The sequence below is a fragment of the Saccoglossus kowalevskii genome, chromosome 8, assembly GCF_978046115.1.
Source record: "Saccoglossus kowalevskii chromosome 8, keSacKowa6.1, whole genome shotgun sequence".
NCBI lineage: Eukaryota > Metazoa > Hemichordata > Enteropneusta > Harrimaniidae > Saccoglossus > Saccoglossus kowalevskii.
Genome location: NC_140648.1, coordinates 14,426,097 through 14,450,281, shown reverse-complemented (window position 1 = coordinate 14,450,281; position 24,185 = coordinate 14,426,097). Strand labels below are relative to the sequence as shown.

Sequence of the window (24,185 nt, the reverse complement as noted above, 5' to 3'; positions counted from 1 at the left end):
CGTCTCATATAAACAAAGATGGCGACTTTGATTGTTGCACAGATCATGGAGGTAAAAAGAGACAGATCAACGAGTACAAACTGAGACGTTACCAAGCTTTAACTAGAGAACTGGTGACGGTTGTAGAACCATAACTGCCTCAGCTCAAAGATTGTTATGTAATACAGGGGAATGTGAAGGGAAATGTATTGTAGTGTTACCTCTGTGTAATTTACAATATATCTGCATTAACCTTCACTGTGCAGGACGATATGGGAGTTGACTTAAATGACTGGTAGAAGCAATCCACACATTGTGAGATATCAAAATATGGATGATAAACAGCAAGTGATATTTCCAGAGATGTAGTTGGAATTGAAGCAATGGAGTGGCCTATTAATCCATGAAACATACTCACACATATCTGTATATATCCTGTCTTATTGTGTGTGGACAAAGCTGTCATGCACACAATCGAAAAAATATGTTATTACTGTAAATAATTATGAACAATAAAAACTGTAATTTAGAAAAACTATGAACAATTAATAAGGAAAATATGTGATTTGCTGTACAGTTTCCAGAAAAGTATTACAAGTCCCAGAAGTGCATATGAGTCGTCAAAACGTACGGTTTGGTGACAGTTGGGAATGATACCAAGATTTAACGATTCCATGAGAACATCGCAATGTTCTTTTAACACATGAATCGGATGTGCATTGGTCAAATTTTGTATAGTTTCAATAGGCATACAAGCACCTGTATATATTTTGACAATAAACCCCTCATTCACATTGTGCAAATACAAACAAGACATTAAACAACATTTTATCCTAGATTGTGAATTTGTCAATAAAGAAAGAGGGGAGATGTTTCAAGAAATAGGAATTAAAAATAAACTAAATAAAACAGACAATTTCATTAAAATAATGACGTGCTTCATACCCCTGGCAACGTTTCTAAATAAGGCAAAACAGAAATCAGGTATATGATAGCTATCACCTCTACATTGGGAGAATCCTGTAACTATCATTAATTTGTTTTTCCTATTAAGCTTTTAAGATCTTTTATTTTTAATTTTATCTTACAGTTTAGCTACTGTATTTTTTCTTATGATTTGTATTTTATTTACCATACTGCGCCCTCTGATGGCATAGTAGTGTAATAAAGTTATTATTAAACCTTCTTGATAGTAACAAGTAAGTGTTGTATAAACCCGAATGAAAAGTCACGGCGAATACTTCTAGCGAGTCACCCCTCTAAAAACGTCATTACCGTGCTAATGACATTGAACTATGCTCTTCCATAAAGCAGCAGTTTCCATCTTCAAATAACCTTGATACCCTGGCCAAGCATGTCTATTGTTTCACAACGACTGTCCCAAGAGATTTTCGTCTTCTCAATTTCTCAAGATAAACGTCCCATAGTTGTTTGGTTTACTAGAAGGACATGTCTTTTGGCAGCATTTCTTGTATTAATTTCCATTGCACAAAAAAGTAGCAAATACTGTTACTGAAGCACAGAATTTGCATGATTTTTTCTCTCCGGCCATTCACACAAACTGCAGACGAAGTCTTTTACCTCATCCATAACTGTTGACACTTTGCAACCGCCTTGATGGATGTATTGTGATGTATTTTGACCCCGGATTCTGACCTTGCATTCTTGCCACATTTACTGCCCTTTCATACCACTTCAGTTTCCTTTCATTATTTCATCCAGATATTTATTCCACGATATTTAATATTTTAAACCAACCTTCATTTCACAGTCACTCTAGTTTTTACTTTTCTAAAATTATTTTTCTGATCAAAAGACTTTCCATTCCCATCATGCAATCCCCCATAGTACTTCCGGAAACACAGAGGCGATCGCCAGCATATCTACAAATAACCTCGCTCTCAGGTTCCTCAGGGGTGACCACCGAACTCGGCCAGAATTCTACTCGGCCAGTGACCGATCACGGCCAGTGACCGTACTCAGCCAGCATATGTGTTAATGGGTTTGTCAAAGGGTGTCGATTTCAGTGACGCAACAGTAAAAATACACGGGCACCAAGGGTTGTCGATCTCAGTGATGCAATAGCGAGCGCAATTTCAGTGATGTCTATCGTGCTTTGTTAATAAAAAAAAAGGGTTGTCGATTTCAGTGACGCAACAGCCAGCGCTGTGTCTTTTGTCATATCACAGTAAAATGTTTAAAAAAAATACACGGGCACCAAGGGTTGTCGATCTCAGTGATGCAATAGCGAGCGCTGTGTCTTTTGTCATATCACAGTAAAATGTTTAAAAAAAATACACGGGCACCAAGGGTTATCGATCTCAGTGATGCAATAGCGAGCGCTGTATTACAGACTGCCAGAGTCAAATCACAATACAATATAAAAAAAATGTACGGGCGTCAAAGGGTGTCGATTTCAGTGATGCTGAAAGGGTTGTCGATTGTTAAAAAATAAAATATGGCCACAAGGATTATCGGTTTCAGTGACGCAGTACTTTATGGTTAAAAACGTTGGAGTTCGTGTAACCGTGGTGTAACCCTCATGGTTAATTAACACATCTTGCAAGGTGTGATTCTTGTATTAGACGCTTGTTATTGTTTCCGTGTCACAAGCTGCAGCAACGAGCACTGCGTTATTTATGTAAAAATAAATACTGCACGGACGGCAAGGGTTGAATCAAGAATGGTGAGAGGCATGTAGTAATCTTCAGTGGAAATGAAATACAACAGTTTTGAAACTATGCCATGTTATTGTATATACAAACCGGAAGGCTGTTGGCGATCCACTCCACTCAAGCAAGCAACATGTTGCCATGACGATCCGGCCCTGGTTTGGACGATCCAAAACAGATTGGGTATAAATTATATTCGATATGCGTTCATATCTGAACAAACTGTTTCTTTGCACGTTGTGCTTATGGTTGTTGAGCAATACATTTCAGGGTCCGCATTTTTGTGGTTTGTTAGGATGTGTTTTCGTGGGGGAGATTGCGTGAATAAATTGAGAACTGAAGTCGGAATGTAACAATGTAGCAAGATGTCCCACTCTGTATGGATGAATAAACACCTCGTGCGAGGCGCGATTTGACTGGTGGCATACGACAGGGGAGCTCTTCTTTAACAAGTCGGTAAAAGGTGTGACCACGTGTAGTTATCAACAGTATTTCCATTGTGATTTTTATGCCAAATATGTCCATTCTTTTTTTGAAACACACAACTTATTACTGCTGGTTTATATTTTATGGGTTGCGTCGATCTCTCAAGATACGCACAGACACAAGCACTCATGATATTGCCAGGTTGTCCCGTGACTTTCAACAACTAAAATAGAATTTCCCCTATGTACAACAACTTGTACCTTATAAGCGCGGCGTAATTGCATTTATTTACCAATAACTCGTATCTTACAAGAACGATGTATTTGCATTTATTTACCAATAACTCGTATCTTACAAGAACGATGTATTTACATTTATTTACCAATAACTCGTATCTTACAAGAACGGTGTATTTGCATTTATTTACCAATTGCAGTGTTCAAATTGGTCTGTACTTTTCCTAAATAAAACTATTTTTTTGAAAGTAACAAGTCGTGTAAAGGTGTTTTCATTCCTAGCAGAATTTGGCAAAGAATTATGCTTATGGCTATCAGCCGCTAGAGGGCGCAGCCATGGCTGTGAACGTTCCAATAAAACCAGGACGCTTTGCCAAAATGTTTTTGTTATTCCTTGGAGGTATCTTATTAAATCCATGGTTTTTTTTCCAGCGATTAACCGTTATAATGTTCTTATTATTTTTATTTTCATTCATATATACTGCTCCCCCAGCTACAGACAATATATATGTGTGAGTGTAATCACATTGGGTGAGAAAAATGGTATAGATGATGTAACAATCTGGTAATAACCGCGTTGTGTTTTTAAATATATATGCAATGTATACATAGCTTGGTTCCGCGCATGAAGCATTGTAGCCTTTTCCTGTTTGCCAAACACAGTGACAAGTTAAAAATAAAGAACTTTTGGTGAGTAAATCTTGCATAAATCTTGTTTACCCACTAGAAAGCCATCCGTGAATCGATCTAAACATGGAACTATAGTTCCATGATCTAAAACACTACTGCCTTAGTTCATTTAAACACACCGTGGGTTAGCGCCGATTGTGAATCACACTTGTAGCCTTGTCAAATGGTTTATTATCACGGTGACATGAGTCAAGACGCATGTGAATCATACTCAAGCATAGTCCATTATTATATATACTAGTAGTTTATTTTACCGTAACATAAAGTTTATCTATAACAGAAGTGATTTATTAAATGCAACTCGTAAATCTTCACAATATTTTGTCATGGATCTGAAAAATAAAATGCATTAAGGATCACACAATAAAATGTTGCGCCATACAAAACTGCTACAAATTGAAACATTAGTTTTAGTGTTTTTACATAGCAGAGCTTTTTCTTTGAAAACTTGCGTCACTGAAATCGACAATAGTCGGAGAAACAGGAGCGTTTCTTTTTGTGTGTGTTGTGTTGTTACACAGCGTAGCCAGACGGTCGCCGATGTGATGTCTGTGATTCCGATGTAATGTCTGTGTTTTTTCTTTGAAAAGAAAATTTGCGTCACTGAAATCGACAATGTTCAGCCAATGTTGAAATCAACAACTTGAACATGTCGGAGAACCAGTAGCGTTTGTGTGTGTATGTAAACTTGCGTTGTTGAAATCGACAATAAAACAGTCACGGGAGTTAGTCAAAAACAGTCAGTGAAACGGATGCGTCACTGGGTATGTTGTGTAGCATATAACATCTGGAAATAAAATGCCGCCACGGCAACAGACGTGAAAGAAGGTGACAATTGTTGACCAATGACCAGTTTACACCTCGACATTCACAACTGGCCGAGTTGTGCATTTTTTTCTTGGCCGAGTTGAAATCTGGCCGAGTTCGGTTGTATTCCTCTCAGGAGCCGAGGAATTAGGTGTTTTTTAGGTGATGGGATGATATAGACGGAGTAACTGGCGCTAAATTAGTGCAAGCCACGCCCAGGTCAAACCTCATACTTGTGATTTCCATTCAAAGAGCGCATTGGATTGTAGGAAAATCATTGTTTTTCAACACAAATGTCGCACACGCGCAGCGCGACGACCACCGCCCTTTAACTATTTTTTATTTTATTTTATTTCATTTATTTTTAGTTTTTTGCTAGTCCTGGAATATATATTTTCCCCTAACAACAACATCCCCCTCCCAAAAAAATCCTCAAATTCCCTCAGATTTTAGTGTCTCATTCCTAACCCATAAGATGGAAATAATGTTACCAAAAGAAACTTCCGAAAGTTTTCCTTTTTCACGAAATACTGCCCTCAAGCGGAATGTTTTTGTTGTACCTGAAATAAAGGTGACACGATGACCTGCGTAATGGTCCGCGGTTCAGTGGTCGGCATATTTCTTAACCACGTCGCCACACCCTACAAAGGTGGAGCTTGGCTGCTTGAAGTCCTCACTATTCTTAGTTTTTTTCTAAAGCCGGGCCTTCGGTCATGTTTTAGGCGATCGCCACTCCGACATAACGATGACTTTTCAATTTCACCAGGCGGCAAAAGACGGGTATTTAGACTTGTTGCGGGACGCTACCAAGAAGGACTGTAACCGCGTCGATGAAGATGGCCGAACTCCAACCTTGTATGCGGCTTTTTACGGTAACATCGACGCTCTGCGACTGATCGTGAGTCGTGGGTAAGTACTTATATTAAGTATCGGGGTTTATAAATTACTCAGGGAATTTTAATGTGGTAAATTATTGCTGTGGCGACAACTTACACGAATGTTTTCATTGTAAAACCTGCACAGTGCTTCTACACTATAGTGCCAACCAGTGCGTACCCCGGTATCGACTGCCTGGCCGTTATCACGTCCTATCATTCGTTAATCAATGGCCAATTTTGCAATAAGAAGCTGCATATGGTTTTTGAAATACCGGTAGAAATAAAGCTAAAACAAGCTTCACAGAGGAGAGCTGTCACGAAACCTTAGGTAAATCCGATGAAAATAACAAAATGCAATGTCCTTGACTTGACTGTTTGCTGGACGCTATTTTTATTTCAGTCATTCCTTTTTACGTAAGTCATTAACTTTTACCTTATTATCAACTCGCCTATGCCAACGAGACCATAACGTTTGTGAGTTGGACATTCACATTCGACACTCCATAAAAAAGTATTTGTGTATCAAACGAGCATGCATATACAAATGTACTAGTATTATAATAGCCAAAGCTAATTATGCTAATTAGCTGCATTAACTGACTTGATATAAATAAAAAAACCTCTGCAGCTGCTTTGCGTAAAATTGACAAAGAAAGTAGTAGGACATGAAATTGACAGATTATCTGTCAACAAGTACATGCACTATGTAGAAATATTGTAAATTGAATAAATATTGAATTCTTCCCCCTTGAATGCAGTGATCTTCCCAGACATTGGCCAAACTTCTAAAATAATAATAGAACATATTTACATACCCTAATTCTTGTTAAAAATTAGAAGATATCTTCAGACGTTTATTAGTGGCTTCAAGATTAAACAGGGGGTGGGGCATCATGATCCATGACACTTGATTTTTAGTGTTATTAGATCAACAGTGTACTCAAAAAAAGATAAATTGTTATTATTTTTTTTCATGTACTTTCCTAAATCTGTATAGAAACCACCAAAACCGTACTTCTGTTAACCCTTTGCTAGTTCTCAATGGCAAATTTTAATTAGATTTGGCTAGAATAAATTGTCACTTTCGCCATCATTGGCTAAGAGTAATTTCTACGAAAATTTTCAACATTTAAAAATATGTTATCACCCAGAAACATGTAAATTACATATCAGGAAAACATATTGCTTGACAGAAAGTATACATTACATTTAAATTTTTTGACAAATTCGTGATTTTTCATTTCTTTCCAATTGTGAAGTCGCTAATCCATCTTGAGATTGGCTAAGGAAAGAAATGCAAGTATTTGGCAATGTGAATAAAACTATTTCATCCTGAGCTTGAAGACAAGCACAATTACACATGTACATTTTTAATGATGTTGTCTTATGTAATTTTTGATTTTTAATTTGAAAAATACTGTTACCAGTATTCTGAATTATGGCATTGACCTACTTTGTAAATAACATCTTCAAAATTTAAGGAGGTATTCTAATCTCTGTGCTTGAAACACAACAAGCTTATTTTGAAATGAGCTACCAGAGTTACCATCAGTAGAAACAAAAATGTAACTGCTTGGTTTAGATGCCACTACGGTAGCTGATGTCCTAATTTGTAAATAACATAGGCGATCATAATCCCAATGACAGTTTAAAATGTAAGTGTATTTATAAATGTCGACTTGTATATATACTGGTGGGCATATTTCTGTAATAATGCAACTATTGTATTCTATTTAACGTTTAGACAAAGAACACTATCAAATTTGTTTCACTAATGACTGGGCAATCAATCACACTAACAACACAAATTGTTTGAACGGTGTGTATAAACCATACTGTGAAATGCGGTTGTGTTATCTGTAGAGATACTGAAAACTGTTTTTTACGATAGTACGTTAATTAATAAGACATTTTATTTGTATAATTTTAATATCAGGGTCACAAAGCATTCATATTTGTAACCTTTCAACCTTGGGTCATTACTTTTAATATCATAAATGTCATGAGTGTTGTAATAAGATTATGATGATTTATGCATCATACATTTTTTTTTATTTCATACTCTTAGCATGTATTTCATCATCAGTTTTTCATTTTGTAACATAGAAAGGCACATCGTACTATTTTCCAAACCTAACAAGGTCTTCATTGTCAACTAATTAGTCATAGAAGGCATGGGAAAAGTTGACACAAGCATAGAGGCTATGTTCATTTGTGTTGATAAATACAGTCAGTTAGGGAATTCAATTACTGAAAAACACTTTGAAAAATTTGCATGCCATTTTATCGATTTTGAATTAGCAAAATACAAATTAGTTAAAATAACTTATTAGCTAAAAAAGTCATGTTTTTCAGTATTTAATACATAACTCGCATATTTGCGCTAGGGCAGGCTCTATGAAGTCAGTGAAAATTTCTCAGATCAAGCGTAGATTGTAGAGGTAATGAAATGAAAAATCCTGTAGTGGTATAGGTTGTGTCATATGTTTTGTAATTGATGCTTGAGACAATTTACCTACAGGGATTAGGTACGTGCATGTGTTTGCTGATCACCCCAGCAGTGAAAATTAATTACAATACAATTTGCTCAGTACTACGGTAACTCCAAATTGTAGATAACCATATTTTCCCTTACAGAATACCATATATGCTCTATTAGTAGAGCTTCTCCAATAGAAGCACAAATAAAACAAAAATCACATTTGTTTTACCGTATACTAAATTAATAATTTAAAAATATTGCTTCTTATTACCATAGAAACTACTACTTATGTAATTTATATGTGTGTTTATAGTCAAAATAAGATTAATGATCCAACTTATACAATAAAGGCAGTTTTGTTTTCGTGTGGATGTGCATTAGAGATTCTCTTCTCATGGAGCAATTACGGTACGGTCTGGTTTATTGTAGAGAAGAATTTTTATAACCAATGAGTCAAATTGAAGGATTATTTTTTTATTCTCTTTTTATCTGTGAAATATTTTCACTGATGTATGATGTGATATCTTGATGTCAATCACCGGCATATCCACATCGACACAGCTGATTTCTGCATCCTAAATTCTTAGCTTTAGTAGTCATGAGTTTATCAGATTACCCGGTAACGTAGTGGTTGTTGATTTGGATTTGTGATCAGTAGGGTCAAAGATCTAATCCTACCCAGGGTCGGCAAAAAAGATTGATTGATTGATTGACCTGTACCCTGTGTGAGTGTGTGACACATTAGATTTAGTTTTGAATCCAATATGTTCATTTATTCATTTGTTATTTGGGAGAACCTAAGTTATAGCCTGGATGTAGGTACTGGTTTTGATCTTGATCAGATAGAATTCACCATGGAGTGTATGTTATTGTTCTAATAATGGTCCTCAAAAAGTGTGACGCTCCATGAATGTTATGTTATAGACCAGGTATATTTTTGTATATTTGATGAGATTTATTTATTGATTTGATTTAATTTAATGCTTGGAGTGATTGTCTTGCTCAAAAAAAAAAACATGGCTGGTCTGTCATTGATAAGGTTTAAAATGGCTGCCAGATAGCCATAATCGATGAACACATGCTGTTCAGGTGTTTGTACAAATTAGTCAGATTCGTTAAGGTATGTCTGAATAATAGAAATGCATGGACAGACAGACAGATGGACAGACAGACAGACGGATGGGTAGAAAGTCAGGCTGACTGTAGCTGAAGGTCATGTGAATGTTTTCAACAAGTTACAAGTCACTGAGAGGGAAGGAAGTTAGTTGGTTCAAAATAAAAGAACTATTGTTGCTGCGTGTGTATTCATGGGTGGTGTTTCTGTTGTGATTTAAAAAAATGTTCCGTTTCAATGCCTACCCCGCAGGAATGTGCTACCTGAATATCGCCATGGTGAATTGAAGGCTTTCATTTCCAGTACTGCCAGCTGTGACCCAGATATTGTCCTCAGCTGGGGGAAGTACAATTGTTGAAAACATGTAATAATTATTATAATCTTAATTATGAAATAATCAATAAATTCAAAAGTCAAAAAATAATATCACACCTGTGCTTGGCAAAATGATTCCCAACAGGATTACTATTGCACTAGACTACAGATAATGTAACAAAATATATTATTTAGTGTCAAATAAAATATACTAAACTATACTATACTGTGCATCATGAAAAAAATGTATAATCTAAAAATATTTTGTTTTGTTTATTTTTTAATTAATAGAATTGCACCCATGTGTAGTTACATTTTAATACTTGTTCCGTTGATTTTTTTGCTGGTTGTGTAATTTGAGAACAACTAGCAATAAAATCTCTGTAGTCAAACTAATTTTGAAGTGGGTCTACAAGCACTAGCACATAATATCTAGTAGTTTGTAAGAATTAAGGTCACTAGACATTTTATGATCCTGGTTTAAATTTAATAAAAATGTTACAGATAAATGGAATTATCGGGAATGGAATAGTGATGAGCATTGGTGGAGTAATTTACGTCAAAAGTGTTTAGGAAAATGTACATTTAGTTTATCAAAGTTACTGTCAAGTGTGTACAAGGTGTGCTTGGTATATGCTCAGGAATTTAAAGTGTAAAATTCATCAACAAATATTCATCATGATGGCAGATAAGGTTGAGGTGATTTGAAAACTGTCATCTGATATGGCTTTGAAATAACCCAGATATAGGCTGCAATAAAGGACTTTATTTACATTGCAAGTGATCCACTAACTTCCTCGCATTTATAAAAGAGTGGTCTCAAACTATCAATAAATGTTATAAAGTTGTTTCTTCAACATCATGAGTTGTTAATTTACCATTTTTACTTAAAGGGCGGTGGTTGTCGCGCCACATCATGTTCGATATTGGACCCATAGCGACGTATACAACGCAAGTAAAATACATTGTTGTTTACATTAAATTTGAACACGTGCTGTGCAATGACTTCCGCCCTTTAATCATGTCAATTCTACAAAGGGAATTTAAATTTAGCTGGTTTTTAGAAAGAATTATACCAGACAATAATAGTCTTGTTCTGATTGAGACAGTTTTAAATATCAACTCAAGATATATCACCTGTTTAAGAATGGCCCTGTGTTGGTTATTTCCCAATCTTAATAATAGAGTCATCAGGCAATAATAAAAATTTGAATATCAATATTGTCTTTAAAATTTATTATTAATTGAACGCTTGTCGTTATTTCCAGCTGCTCCAAATTTTCTCATTTATAATACAAATAATTTAGCTGCATTTAGGAATTTGATCATGAATTTTTGCAGTCATTTTCTTTGTTTACTCCAGTAATGTCAGTCAGTATAAAAGCCAGACAACAAGGTTAATTAGAATCACCCAAGGCCAAACAACAATCATAGTTAAGTGTTCATATTTAAAAAAAAAAAATTCTTTGTGTTATTTATAACTCTATTATTGTTATATGTTTATATAATATAATATTATATAATATTTGGTATTTTAAAATAAAACATGCGTAACAATACATATAAAACTATCAATTATTGTCATTGTTCATCGCCTAGTAACCACAAACATATTTAAATATTTGATGGCCTTATCTTAGTTATAGTAGCAGCTGATTTTAATAAGTGGGTGGGTTGCTGAGAGAATTTACTACGCAAACATACAGGGGATTATTGCAATGTCATACTTATGATATTTAATACAATGTATTATATTTGTCTGAAAGTGACTACTTGAAGTTTGTGCATGTATGAATATGTTACAGTGCTGTCTCAACTGCCTCCCCTCCCCTCTCCTCCCCTCCCCATTCTGGTTGTTTCAATAGTTCTATGTTATGTCCATAAATTCTACTAATCTGTTTGTGTTTATTAAAACATGCCAAATCGTATTTAGCGGGCATGGCACCTGTCTTTCATTTAATAGTTGCTGACGTGCACCTGGGCTAAACATGCTAGTTATCTACAAATTGATGTCGTTAATAAAGCGTGATATATCGATAATGATTTTGATATTTAATTTTGTAACTGATCATAAGTATTGTTAAACTTTATCTGTGCTATGTGATTGTCATGTAAACAAGGCGTTTACCTGACACAATGAGAAAAAAGTGCTTTGTGATTTGATAGTTGCTCTTAGACCCTTCAAATATTTGCTTTCAAGGCGTTGTACTGAATCAGGTTAGTCGTAATTTTGTTTGCTGTCAGTAAACTACTTGAACTACACACTTGTCCTTGAGTTCTGCTTCAAGATACTTTGCTTAACAAGTAATTTATCTAACACACTAAAACCAACCACTAGTAACATTTTATTGTCAACTTATTTTATTGGATAATCTGATTTATGAATTAGAATCTATATTTTTACTTGTAAATTGATAATTAAAACCATTTTGCAGGTAATCCACCTAATCAGTTCCCAATGAGATCAATAAAGTGAGAACTTGTTTTCTCTCAGACAGTAGTTACTGCATGTTACTGTTCACAAAAGAAACACTCAGAAAAAAAACAAGAAAATGACTGCTACATTTATAAAACATAAGCTTTCGCATATTTAATGGCGGAATGCAAAAAATAAAATTGTTAGCAAGATTGTACTGGAAAAAAAATCCCCAAATTAAGTGAATTTCTACAATCTCTCCTCCTCCAAAAGTCTACCCGTAATTTGCATAAAATGTTCACATCACGCTAACTAATGTATTCACAATATCACAATATTTGTCTATGGAAAATCAGTACTGGGAAGTTTTTTTTGTATTATCGATCGTATTATATGAGATTATTGGTATTGATTTTTTACTGCTGTTATACAACAGTATAAGCGAAAACTTGCTCAGAATATGAATTTACAACCTGGGGATGTCACAGAGCAATTTGCATGTACTATTTGCTATTATTTTATCGGATAGTATCAGCTGATTCCACTCTATCAGTTCCCATGAAACGTCATCATTGGATTACATTTACAGCAATGAATTGTACTCCTTTAAATGCTGTAATTAAATATATTTTAACTGATCCATGTCATCCACTCATTATTCATCTATGTACACAATTTACCTGTCATTAATACTGATATTCTATTTATAGTTGCAATGTATTCTCATGAGAACTCCTTTATGTAATCATCTTGCACACGCCGCTGCAGAGAATTTATGACTTATGGTTTTTAGTGTTTCTATCTCTTGACACTATATGATGTATTGTTTTCATGCTTGCTTAGAACCAGTGTCAGTGACATTAAATTCAATTATTGTGGGAACCATTCATGTTCTTGTTGGATGAACATGCTTAAAACAAATGATACAGTTATCATGCTAGGTGGCAGTAAAATGACCACTTAGGTTTGTGAAAAATGCATAAACTTTGAGTCACAAGTAGTTGTTATTGTTATTTATACTTTGATTACAAATTGTACTTCTTACAATTCTAAAACATAAATTTTTTACATTGGTATTTGCAAGAAATAAAAGTAATTTTTTGAAAGCAATGATCATACTTTAACTATCGGTATCCAGGAGCAGAATCATGTGATTCGTCAATTAAGGTCTAATTAGCATTATTAATTTCTGTTATACATCACTAAAGAACAAAATCACAAGAAGATGCATACTCAAACTGAGTTTAAGTCTCTGATTAATAAATTATATATGTAAAGGGACTTTTAGTTTACAATGTACCTATGATGTGTCCATATGCATAACCATTCATAATGGTAGTAATCTCAAAAGTTTTATTTAAATTCTGCCATGATTCAATGACACATTGATGTAAATGGCATTCAATAATAATAATAATGTTTTATTGCATCTTTAGAGATAACATTTCTACCTGTGTACAGCAGTAAAGTGTTATACCCCGGTAATAGAAAATAGTTTTAAACTTTGTAAGAATGAAGATATGCAATGAAAAAATCAGCGTCAACATATGTAGTTTTGGTGTGGTCCAGAGTATATCTTAAACATTAGCCTACCTGCTTTTAAAAATAGTATCACTAGTGGTGGTAGACAATGTCTGTTGATTGTAATCTCAATGACCCATGACTTGTGAACAGAATGACCTGTGCAAGTTATAAAATAACCAATCATGGTGACAGCATAGTGGGTGTATACTTAGCTCTCTGGTGTGGTAAAGCAAACCAACATACAATGAAATATCAAGTGTAGTAAATTATGTGAATTGTTCACAAGGGGTACACAATTTGTAACTGAAAGGTGTGGTTTAGATGAGGTGTGTTTTGTGTGTGTTTAGAGGGGTGCTGTAGTAAATCATATGAAATGTTTTCAAGTCAAATTTATTGTTGAGTGCAGTTTGAAAGCTCAAAATATTTACGGTGGCACATTATTACCCAGTAGTCATAGCTGTTAACTCATTACTTCCTGAAACCCTCCACAGGGATAGCAGTTACATTTACCTTATTTTTCAAGTTTAAATTGAATACTTAATACAGTAGGGTGACTATAATGAGAAGGCAAAATTTTAGGGTAACTTCGGTCAAGATCAGCAGGTGTTTGACTGAGCTTGGTTTATGCTAGGATAGCATTATATATGCTCATTTTACAGAGAAATCTCACTTTCTTTTGCAAAATTTACTGCATGTACGTTGCACTTGTACTAAAAAAAAACCCAGCAGCATTCAATGTTTGGAACTGTTGCCTTCTAGAAACTTTTAGGGTAACTTCGGTCAAGATCAGCAGGTGTTTGACTGAGCTTGGTTTATGTTAGGATAGCATTATATATGCTCATTTTACAGAGAAATCTCACTTTCTTTTGCAAAATTTACTGCATGTACGTTGCACTTGTACTAAAAGAAAACCCAGCAGCATTCAATGTTTGGAACTGTTGCCTTCTGGAAACTTTTAGGGTAACTTCGGTCAAGATCAGCAGGTGTTTGACTGAGCTTGGTTTATGCTAGGATAGCATTATATATGCTCATTTTACAGAGAAATCTCACTTTCTTTTGCAAAATTTACTGCATGTACGTTGCACTTGTACTAAAAGAAAACCCAGCAGCATTCAATGTTTGGAACTGTTGCCTTCTAGAAACTTTTAGGGTAACTTCGGTCAAGATCAGCAGGTGTTTGACTGAGCTTGGTTTATGCTAGGATAGCATTATATATGCTCATTTTACAGAGAAATCTCACTTTCTTTTGCAAAATTCACTGTATGTACGTTGCAATTGCACTAAAAGAAAACCCAGCAGCATTCAATGTTTGGAACTGTTGCCTTCTAGAAACTGATAGATTGAGGGAAATTAGGAGCTTTTATCATGTAAAACTGAAACTCGCTGTTTTGAAAACTGTAAAGAAAACATTGACCTTGTCATTTCATTCTTCTATCTATGTTCACAAGGATGTTAATTGGGTTTCAGAGTTTCCTAAAAAAATGAATTCCAGTTGAAAGTACATGTACTATAATCTGTGGTTGTCGTAACAATACATTTCTTGTATCTACCATGGCCGCCCAATAGGCATTCTTCGCCTCACATCAGTGAATGTGTTATTGTCCATGGCTTCTACTCTGGTCATTGTTGCATTGATTCTCCTCTTGATTACAGTAATATAATGTACAATTGTATTGGATGACTATTATCATGGTGGATGATCAGCTCAAACATTTATCTAACGTATAGGACCTCTGGTATGAGAGTGAGAATGCATAATAATGTAATGTGCATATGCCCCACTTTTCAATTGAAATACATTCAACATAAACATACTGTAAGGATTGTAATGCAGTACAGTGTGTCAGTGTGTAATCTTGGACAGTTCCCTTCCCCTTAGGATTTGTCTTTTTCAGATGAACTTTCAACATAATCCCAATCTCTTTTTTATTTGTCCACAAAGCGTATAAATTAATCAACATAAGGAGAGTGAGAGTAGAGTTTATTTACTGTCATGTGATTGGCCATTGAAACACTGTACTTTAACTTAAACAATGCAAATTAGATTGTTATGCAAATTATTCACCATATTTGGGCATTCACCTAAGGAGAATACTATGATATATGTGGAAGACACCACTGAGGAATTTGTTATGTCACTGTGCTGGAGTCTTTTGAAAATAAAGATTTATCACTTACTGTAATTGTAAAAGTGTATGGTGGATATGCATCCGTATCTATGTACACGTGACATGGTCATGAATTGAAGAACTTAATTGGATCACATTGTTAATTAATATAATATTTTTTGCAAACTCTGTTTAACTAACCGCGCTTCCCTTGCATCAATTCGTCACCCTATTCATGTTACAGGCCAATTTGTTTAACTGACAGTCAGCCCTATAAGCAACATGATCAATTATGCATTGAGGCGAGATGCCACACCTTGTGAAGCTATATAATCTGGTGATTTATTAGCTCAAGTACCAGAACATACTTATCATCAGTACATGCTTGTCAGTACATGCTTATCAGTACATACTTATCAGTACATGTTTAGTCTCTGCTTGGATGTTAAACTAAATTCATTAAAATTTAAGAATAATCCAAAGACAGTGCAGGGGTTTACAATAATACACATCATTTTGGTTGAAAATCAAATCCAATATGGCTGACTGGTGGGCATTAGTGTCTAGATGATCCTTTTTTGAATAGTCCATAACAATTTCTTCAATTTTACAAAAACTGTCATTATGCATGGAGTTCAATAAAACTAATAAAAAACTATCTAGTGTATTATTATACTGCAGATATTATTTCTATTGTAACATTGTATTATTTTTCTAAGGCTAATAATGAATGCATAATGTTGACTTTACAATGATTCGTTATATCACACATATAAAGTTCCGTGTAATAATCCAGGCAATATTGAATACATTATAAATACACAGGACTTTCTGCAGCTGATGTACATGTATATCACAACCCCTAAATAGGACTTTCCATTTCCCAGCACTGAGCATGTATGTATTGGGGTCTAAAAACTAACTCTGCGACGCGATTGTGCGACTCGCCCAATGTCGATTATTGCACTTTGCGACAGGATCGCAGTGTCACTCTGCGAAGAGCATGATTCCTGTTGGTTTAAATGGTAAAAAATGGTACGGTAAAAAAAGTGTGTGATTGGCAAGCATATGGAAGACAAATTGTGGGACCAAACAAATGACACATGGTTTACAGTGATTAGACACATCACACCGCTGGCTAGAAAAATTAAATAATGTAACGTGCACGTTGGTTTTGACTGCCTATTTACGGTGTAACGTTATCGCCATCTTGGAGTTGTAAGGCTTCGTCCTGACGACTATGCTCATTAGCATAAACGGCAGCTTCAAAGCTAGTGGAACGCAAAGTACTTTTCACACATTCTGCAGCGAATGTTGTACGTCAGCTTTGACTTTGTTGAGTGCATCAAGGAAAATAATTTGCATGCAGTGAAAAAAAAAATCATTCATGACGTGCATCGTCTTGCCATGGCAGCAGTTGTTTGCAATCGTCTGCCTTCGTTTAGATCATAAACGGACTCCAAACTTGTGGTCTACGATCGTTTAGCTGGTATTTTAACCAGAAATGAAATACTTTGTAACAGTTGTGAAAAGTAAACAAAAACGGCATTGGTTTGTGGTATGAATGGAATTATTTTTGTATCATAATTTTCGAAGTCAATATTACTGAGAATTATGGTTTATTTTTTTAAACGAACGCCAAATTTCGGTGGTCCATATTGATCTTAATGTAGTGGGAAGGAAAATTTTCTTTTTTTTTCTTGATTTTTCAATAATTGATAAAACGGTTACTCTGTACCTTGATTCATCATCCCAGCTTTTCGAAATTTTGGAAAGACCAGTGCTCAAACGCTAACACTACTACCGTTTGCATAATGTTTATAACATGTATATGTATATATGTATACTACCGGTAATACTCTGTTGTTGACGATTCTGATAGAACGGGTGACAAGCTTCCTGTCGCAAACAATGCATATTAATCTAATGTCCATTGTCAGCATTATTATCAGTCAAGACTTCGTTTGAGAAATCGTTTTATTTTCTATATTCTATTTTAATAACACCATCTTACTAACGCAATGACGATTAAAAAAAGAAAGCAAAGACGCCAATGACAGACGAGGCAAAGAAAAATCTGCAACTCAGGATCATATTTACTAATTTAGACTTGCCTACAGCCTGTTGCGATTCCGATGCAAAATTACAGGACTTTCGCGTTCACCCCTCGTTTACGCAATTTATATTTATTTTTCAAGAATTTTTCATCTAGGTCATATTATGACCAACCTCACGAATGGTTAGAAACAGTGGCGGATCCATAACCCCCCCCCCCTTCTGGATCCGCCACTGGTTCGAAAGAGACGATTAGGCTGAAATATTTGCATCAATGCGAAAGAGTTATAACTACTTAACCGATGGTGACACCGATAAGTGAGACCGTTGAGGGTCGGTGATCAGACGAGGAAGTGAGTACAGGAAATCTGTTGCTCGTCGACATCGGCCAAATAAACAAAGCCATCATTTCCGTTTATGCAGAAAGCGTGCACCCATCTAATTTTCCGTTGACACTGCAGTTTTAGTTTTCTATCTTCAGCAGTAGTTTTCAATCCATTCACATAGCTTTACGTTTTTGTTCTCTTAATATTCTTAATACGACGATATTGATTGTCTAGAAACAGTTTGACCCGCTACATTCACGATTATAAGCCCAGAGTGTTTTTACTGGCTGTCGATGATATTCTTTAAAATATGCGTGTAAAAGGTGTGTTTTATTTCATAATAATCTTGATTGACATGGTAGTTTGGTTCATGCTTTTAGTTTTATGAGAAAACTCGCATTAAATTCAGAGTGCATGGCGAACGTACACAACGTGGTTCGCATCCTTTCTATTCTGTAATTTACTCAGGATGAACCCCGATGTTGCAATTCTGGAGTAATCCATATTTCTTTGAGTAGTAGCTTTCGAAAAGCCAAAAATGCGATCGTTAAGTCGTGTACCTGGTTATTGGGCATGGTTTACTTTGAGACTACCATGAAAGGCCTAGGGTTTGAACGATGAGACATGTTGGCGACCGAGAAAAGTGTTTAAATTCTTCATCCACACTCAGTTTAACCACGATTACTATTATCGTCGTTTATATTTCGGAAATTGCGAATCGCCAGTTTTTAGGGAAAAAATCATCGTTTTTTCGTTGCAATCAGTGCTGCAGATTGCATTTTAACATTGCGGTAATTCACTTCCGCGTTGCGTTAAAAAATCATCGTCAATAATCGGAAAATGTCATCATTACGACACATCATTTTGATTGGTTAATGAAAGACATGACCTGTTATGTCAAAGGAAGTTGTTCCAGGTCAAATCGTGCTGAAAAACCTCATGGTGGAAAATTGCTTTGCGTCGTGAGTTTGCGTACGATCGAAAACATACCAAATTGAAGATAATGATAATTGCCTTCGTCCACTGTTTCCTCACAGACCCTACTCATTATTTCACCATAAATTCAGACGGTATGTAAATCGTATTGTAATAAAATGTGTGTGTTTTTTATAAGCATGTTTGTTTCTTCATTGTAAGTGTCATTCAAATCAATGACGCATTTTTTTTTCAAAAATAAGTATTATTTTCCCGAGCCCGGTGTGGTGAACGAATAATTTTTTTGGATAATATTTCGTTGTTTGCAAGATGGTTACAGTGTTTAACCCCAAAACAAAATCATTTTTTCTGAGTTGGTCCTCGAGTACAAGCTCATCCCTTACTTTTCCCTTACGTGTTCATGCCTCCGGGCTTATAATCAGGGAAGTACGGTAAACTGTGAAGATTCAGATCAGTCCAGTGTGCGTGATGAGAGTTTATCGTCGACGATGCCCCTCATTCGGATGATAGTTTTATTTCAAATTACACGGAAGTCTGTGAACAATCTGCTTGGTGTTCCTGTGACACTTGTCCCATGATTTGCCAGTGCAGCCCCGTGAATACATGGACGAAAATGTTTCCACCACCACCCTACGAACTCAAGATTGCATACTCCAGCTGCATCCATACTTTGAATAATTTGCACGCCGCACAGTGCAGTACTGGAAACAGCATTTATTAGACAGTTAGACAAAAAACAAAACAAAATGCCTGTCTCGATCAATCGCACATCTATAATGTTTGTATGTTGATACGCTTTGTAAATAACATTAACGTAAAAGTCGAAACAACCTAGACTAGAAGTCAATTCACCTGTCCAGCCAACTATGGCTCCCTAGGTTGCTTATATTTAATCAGATACTATTTCATCATCATGCTTTGTTACCTTACCTGTTTATACCTCATGAGGGCGTATTTTTATGGCAAGATGGCGCAAACGGAAGTCCATCGCAGGTTTATGGTTTCTCATATTTAAATCATCATAACTGTGAAGATAATCATTTTTTTTAATTTTTTTTTTCAAATTTATAATCAATATATATAACTTGATAAATACAAACACCAAAATAGGCTCTATTTAGTTCCCCTTTAAAGCTGCCGCCTATGCTAATGAGCATAGTTGCGGACGAAGCCTTACAACTTCAAGATGGCGTTAATGTTACCAGCTCCCTGATGTTACATCGTAATAAGGCAGCCAACACCAACGTGCATGTGTTTTGTAACCCCTTTCACCCCCCTCCGGGGGATGTTATATATGTTAATTAATCAATGTTAAAGTGTAACTGAATTGGGACTATTGACTTTTTTTGTGTGCAAAATTTATTTATAAAAACATTATGAAAAAAAATCAAGTGAAAAATGTACATAAATTAAGTAAACGATCAATAATAATGTTCTGGATAAGGACACGCCCACGTTCAGTTTCTTGGTCGACTCAGAGCGAGGCTCCAACTAGAGTACCTAATTAGCATACAAGGGTACTTTGTGACGTCACGGGGGGAACTTGTCATCGTCTCACAATGGCCGCTATACGTATGCAGTGCTCGGAAAGCGACACGGAATCTATGTTATCGTCTGACGAGAGTTATGAAATCGAAGAGTATGATGACAATGAGAGATGTCACGATTTTGTTTTAGAGTGCCAGGGACAAATTGGCCCATACAGGTTTGAACCTGCAAGAAAAGTACGCGATGTGGGTGATCGTGTACCTTCCCAAAATGACCGTGACACAGAGTTTGAACATCGTGACCGGCTTGGTTTCCAGTTTCTGTCTTTTGTTCATCCAAATTCTAAACACATATCAGTGTGCAATTTTCAGTTTCTTGATCTTCTGAAGAAATCATGTAAAGACACAAAGTACGTGAACGGTGAATGCGTCCAGTGCTTACATTTTCCAATCGCCATTTTGTGTTTTGTTGTTGTTGTTCCACGATCGATCTAGTTATTTCGACTCTGGCATAATAACATGAATACATTCTAAACTTTTCAAGCAAATTAATATTCATATTCTACATGGAAAATATTATTCTTCTGGTTATTTACACAGTTATTCCCGAAACCCAAATAATTCATAACGAATCCAGATGGTGGATCAACAAATGATTCGGGCGTAAAATGGACACTGCAAATAACGGTATATGGAGAAGGTCCATCCCAATGTTTCCTGGTGTTCTTGACGGCTTTGGTCCATGGATGTCATAAATTCGAATCTTTTGGGAACCCATAAAGACTTACGCGATCGCCGTGTGTGTTACTACACCCGCCAACAACACAGCGTTTCCCCATGAAAACGATCGTGGTAACTCGTTGTATGTGATGGTAACTCGTAAGAATTCTCGATCTTGGTAACTCGTTGTATATGTTTACGAAACGCGTGCGTATGGAAAATGATAAACAATCCTGTCTGCTAGCTAGCTCATGCTTTATGCTCCCGTTGGTGGCGCCATTTCGGTTACACTCGTAATGCCGAAAAAACTCGAAGGTGATGGGAGAGGGGGGCGTGGCGCGATTTCGGAATATCATTGACTGTTTACCCAATTTATATACCCTTTTCACTTGATTTTTTTTCATAATGTTGTTTATAAATAAATTTTGCACACAAAAAAAGTCAATTGTCCCAATTCAGTTACACTTTAAATACTTGCTGATTACCGAACTGTATGGCATGTCGTCGGTAAATACTTGTTTACCGTAGTTCGCGAGCAGTCGGCGAAATAACCATTTAAAACTAAACATTTCTATACATCGATCGACCTTTGAGATTCACGCTTTTCGACCAACCAACCAATGGGAATCGTGCTCTTCGCAGAGTGATACTGCGATCCTGTCGCAGAGTGCAATAATCGACATTCGGCGAGTCACACAATCGCGTCGCAGAGTTAGTTTTTAGACCCCCATACATACCTCCACTGAGACAAAAAATCCGTATGGCAGTCAATTTATATAAGTGTTGGTACATCATACAAAATTTAGTAATTTTCAAATTGCAATTTTAAAGCTTGTATGTTTTTTTTTATGACTGGTTTGTAATGTTTTTAAAATATTTTGACTGATAAAAATATGTTTCAGGTTAATTGGGCAATGACAGTATGTAAAATACTTTATTTTAGACAAAATTAATTTTCGCTGAAAAGTCTTTTTGGGTGTTTTGTATTGAATTTATTTTCACTGATTTTTGGTCAGTTGAATATAAAATATAGGAAAAAAGGTATATTCGCTGGATTTTATTCTCACAGAATCACTTCTTCACCGAAAATAGTGAAAATTAATTCCAAGCGAAAATAAAGTTTTTTGCAGTAGTATGAATTTCAGAGAAGTCGTGAAATTACAGTAAAAATTGAATAAATAAGAAATAGCCACAAGAGCTTCTTACATGTGGGACACTGACGCAAGTTATTTTTCATGTTTATTGCAATAGAGACCATTTTAATAGTGAGTTGCCAATTATACTGCAATAAGATTTGAAATACCAAGCATTAAAAGTGTCTGCGTAATATGTTTAATAATTGTTACTATTGTAATAATTGATATAGTATTTTCTCAATCTTTATTTTCTTGTAGAGGTGATCCTGATAAGTGTGACCTGTTAGGCAACACACCATTACACTTCGCTGCCGCCAATGGAGATTTGAACTGTGTGACATTTCTTGTGTCGTTTGGTTGCAACATATGGGCTTTGGATAACGATCACCGTACACCGTTAGATGTTGCTGCTCTTCGTCAAAGAATTGAGATTGTACATGCTCTAGATAGCGTTGCTGGGAAGCAGTCTGCTCTGAATAAAAAGATGGTGAAGCGACTCAAAGAAAAAGCGATCCTTGATGCTGACAAGCGGATCAAAAAATATAGTAAGATAGTCACTAAGCAAGAAAAACAAATGCAACTTGAAGAGAAGAAATTGAACAAACAGCAGCAAAAACCTTATGTCAAAGCTTCAGGTCATTCAACGGCACCCCCGAATATGCCATATTCAGCAGCTATGAACAAAGGTAGGCCAGGATACATCGAAAGGAGAGTTGAGAAAAAGCGTCATTCGAATGGGACATTTGGTGGTTTCACGCAACCTGTAGATGATGCCAGCAAGCGTTCTGTGCGCTCAACTACGAATGCCAGTGTCATGATGATGAGCGAATCATCCTCCGCACGGAAGCCATTAACAGATGATCTGTTTGACAGCAAAGTGACACATAGTAATGCTGTGTTACAATACGGAGGTACAAGAGACTCTGGTTTTCAAGACTTGGAAGACGATCTGGATTCACGAAAACCAGCAAGAAATGGATTTGGCATGATGTTCCTACCGTCAGTAGCTTCACCGGTGTTGCTATCGAATGACGTTGATGGTAAACAACATTTACCGATGAATGACGAAGACACCCTAGATGACGTTATTGACATTGAACATCAAGTTAATACCCAAGGAGAAAGTACAAGCCTTGGGACTGATGCTGCAAGCACTCTTCCCTGGGATGCAGATGACCTTGATTTGGAAGATGACGACGATGATGTCATAAGTTCACCATTAGAATTATTCTTGGCTGCCCACGGATTAACTGATTACTTGCCATTATTTACAAATGAACAGATTGATCTAGATTCGCTTATGTTATGCAGCGATAAAGATTTGAAAGGCATCAATTTACCTCTTGGTCCTCGTAGAAAAGTCTTGGAAGCTGTCGCCCGTAGAAAAGCAGTGCTTAGTGAACCTGGGCCTATTAATGACACTGTACTGTAAAATCTTGTGTACAAATTATCGTTATAATCAGTATTTTCAAATTTGTGTGTGTACTGCTTTTGTATTATTTTTGCATAGATTTTAGAATCCATGTTTGTGCTTTAGATTGTGTTTTATAGAAAATTTGTAAAAAAAAAAAAAAAAATGAATCAAGTCTGGGTTTCATGTGTATAGTTGCTGTATGAAATATGTTTTCAGAATGGTCCATCATTTGTGACTAGTTATTATTGTGGCAGTCTAAGAATTATGCAATAGACATAATCTGATGTTCGATATTCTGAAGTAGTGGTATGATTTGTGTACTGTGTCAAATCATAAAGTGAAATTATATTTGCAATGCAAGTGATTTAAGTGTGTGCGTCTGTGACAGAATACAATCAACTATATTTCTGGTTACATCAAAAAAAAAGCCTTGTATGGCACTGATGCATCAATATAGGAGCACA

General features: G+C 35.8%; 1 protein-coding gene across 1 annotated transcript; it reads left to right on the top strand.

Moving 5' to 3' along the window:
• The first annotated feature begins 5,422 nt into the window (after positions 1-5,422).
• LOC100378489 (pre-mRNA splicing regulator USH1G-like) lies at positions 5,423-23,799 on the top strand. The gene is made up of 2 exons (XM_002740389.4): positions 5,423-5,719; positions 22,566-23,799. The coding sequence occupies exons 1-2, from the start codon at positions 5,556-5,558 to the stop codon at positions 23,737-23,739; spliced, it is 1,338 nt and encodes a 445-aa protein (XP_002740435.1). The 5' UTR covers positions 5,423-5,555; the 3' UTR covers positions 23,740-23,799.
• The last annotated feature ends 386 nt before the right edge of the window (positions 23,800-24,185 follow it).

Excerpts from the sequence above, each read along its gene's own strand:
- LOC100378489 (XM_002740389.4), top strand. The coding sequence starts at position 5,556 with ATGACTTTTCAATTTCACCAGGCGGCAAAAGACGGGTATTTAGACTTG. Across the intron at positions 5,720-22,565 it reads CGACTGATCGTGAGTCGTGG|AGGTGATCCTGATAAGTGTG; the intron begins GTAAGTACTTAT and ends ATTTTCTTGTAG.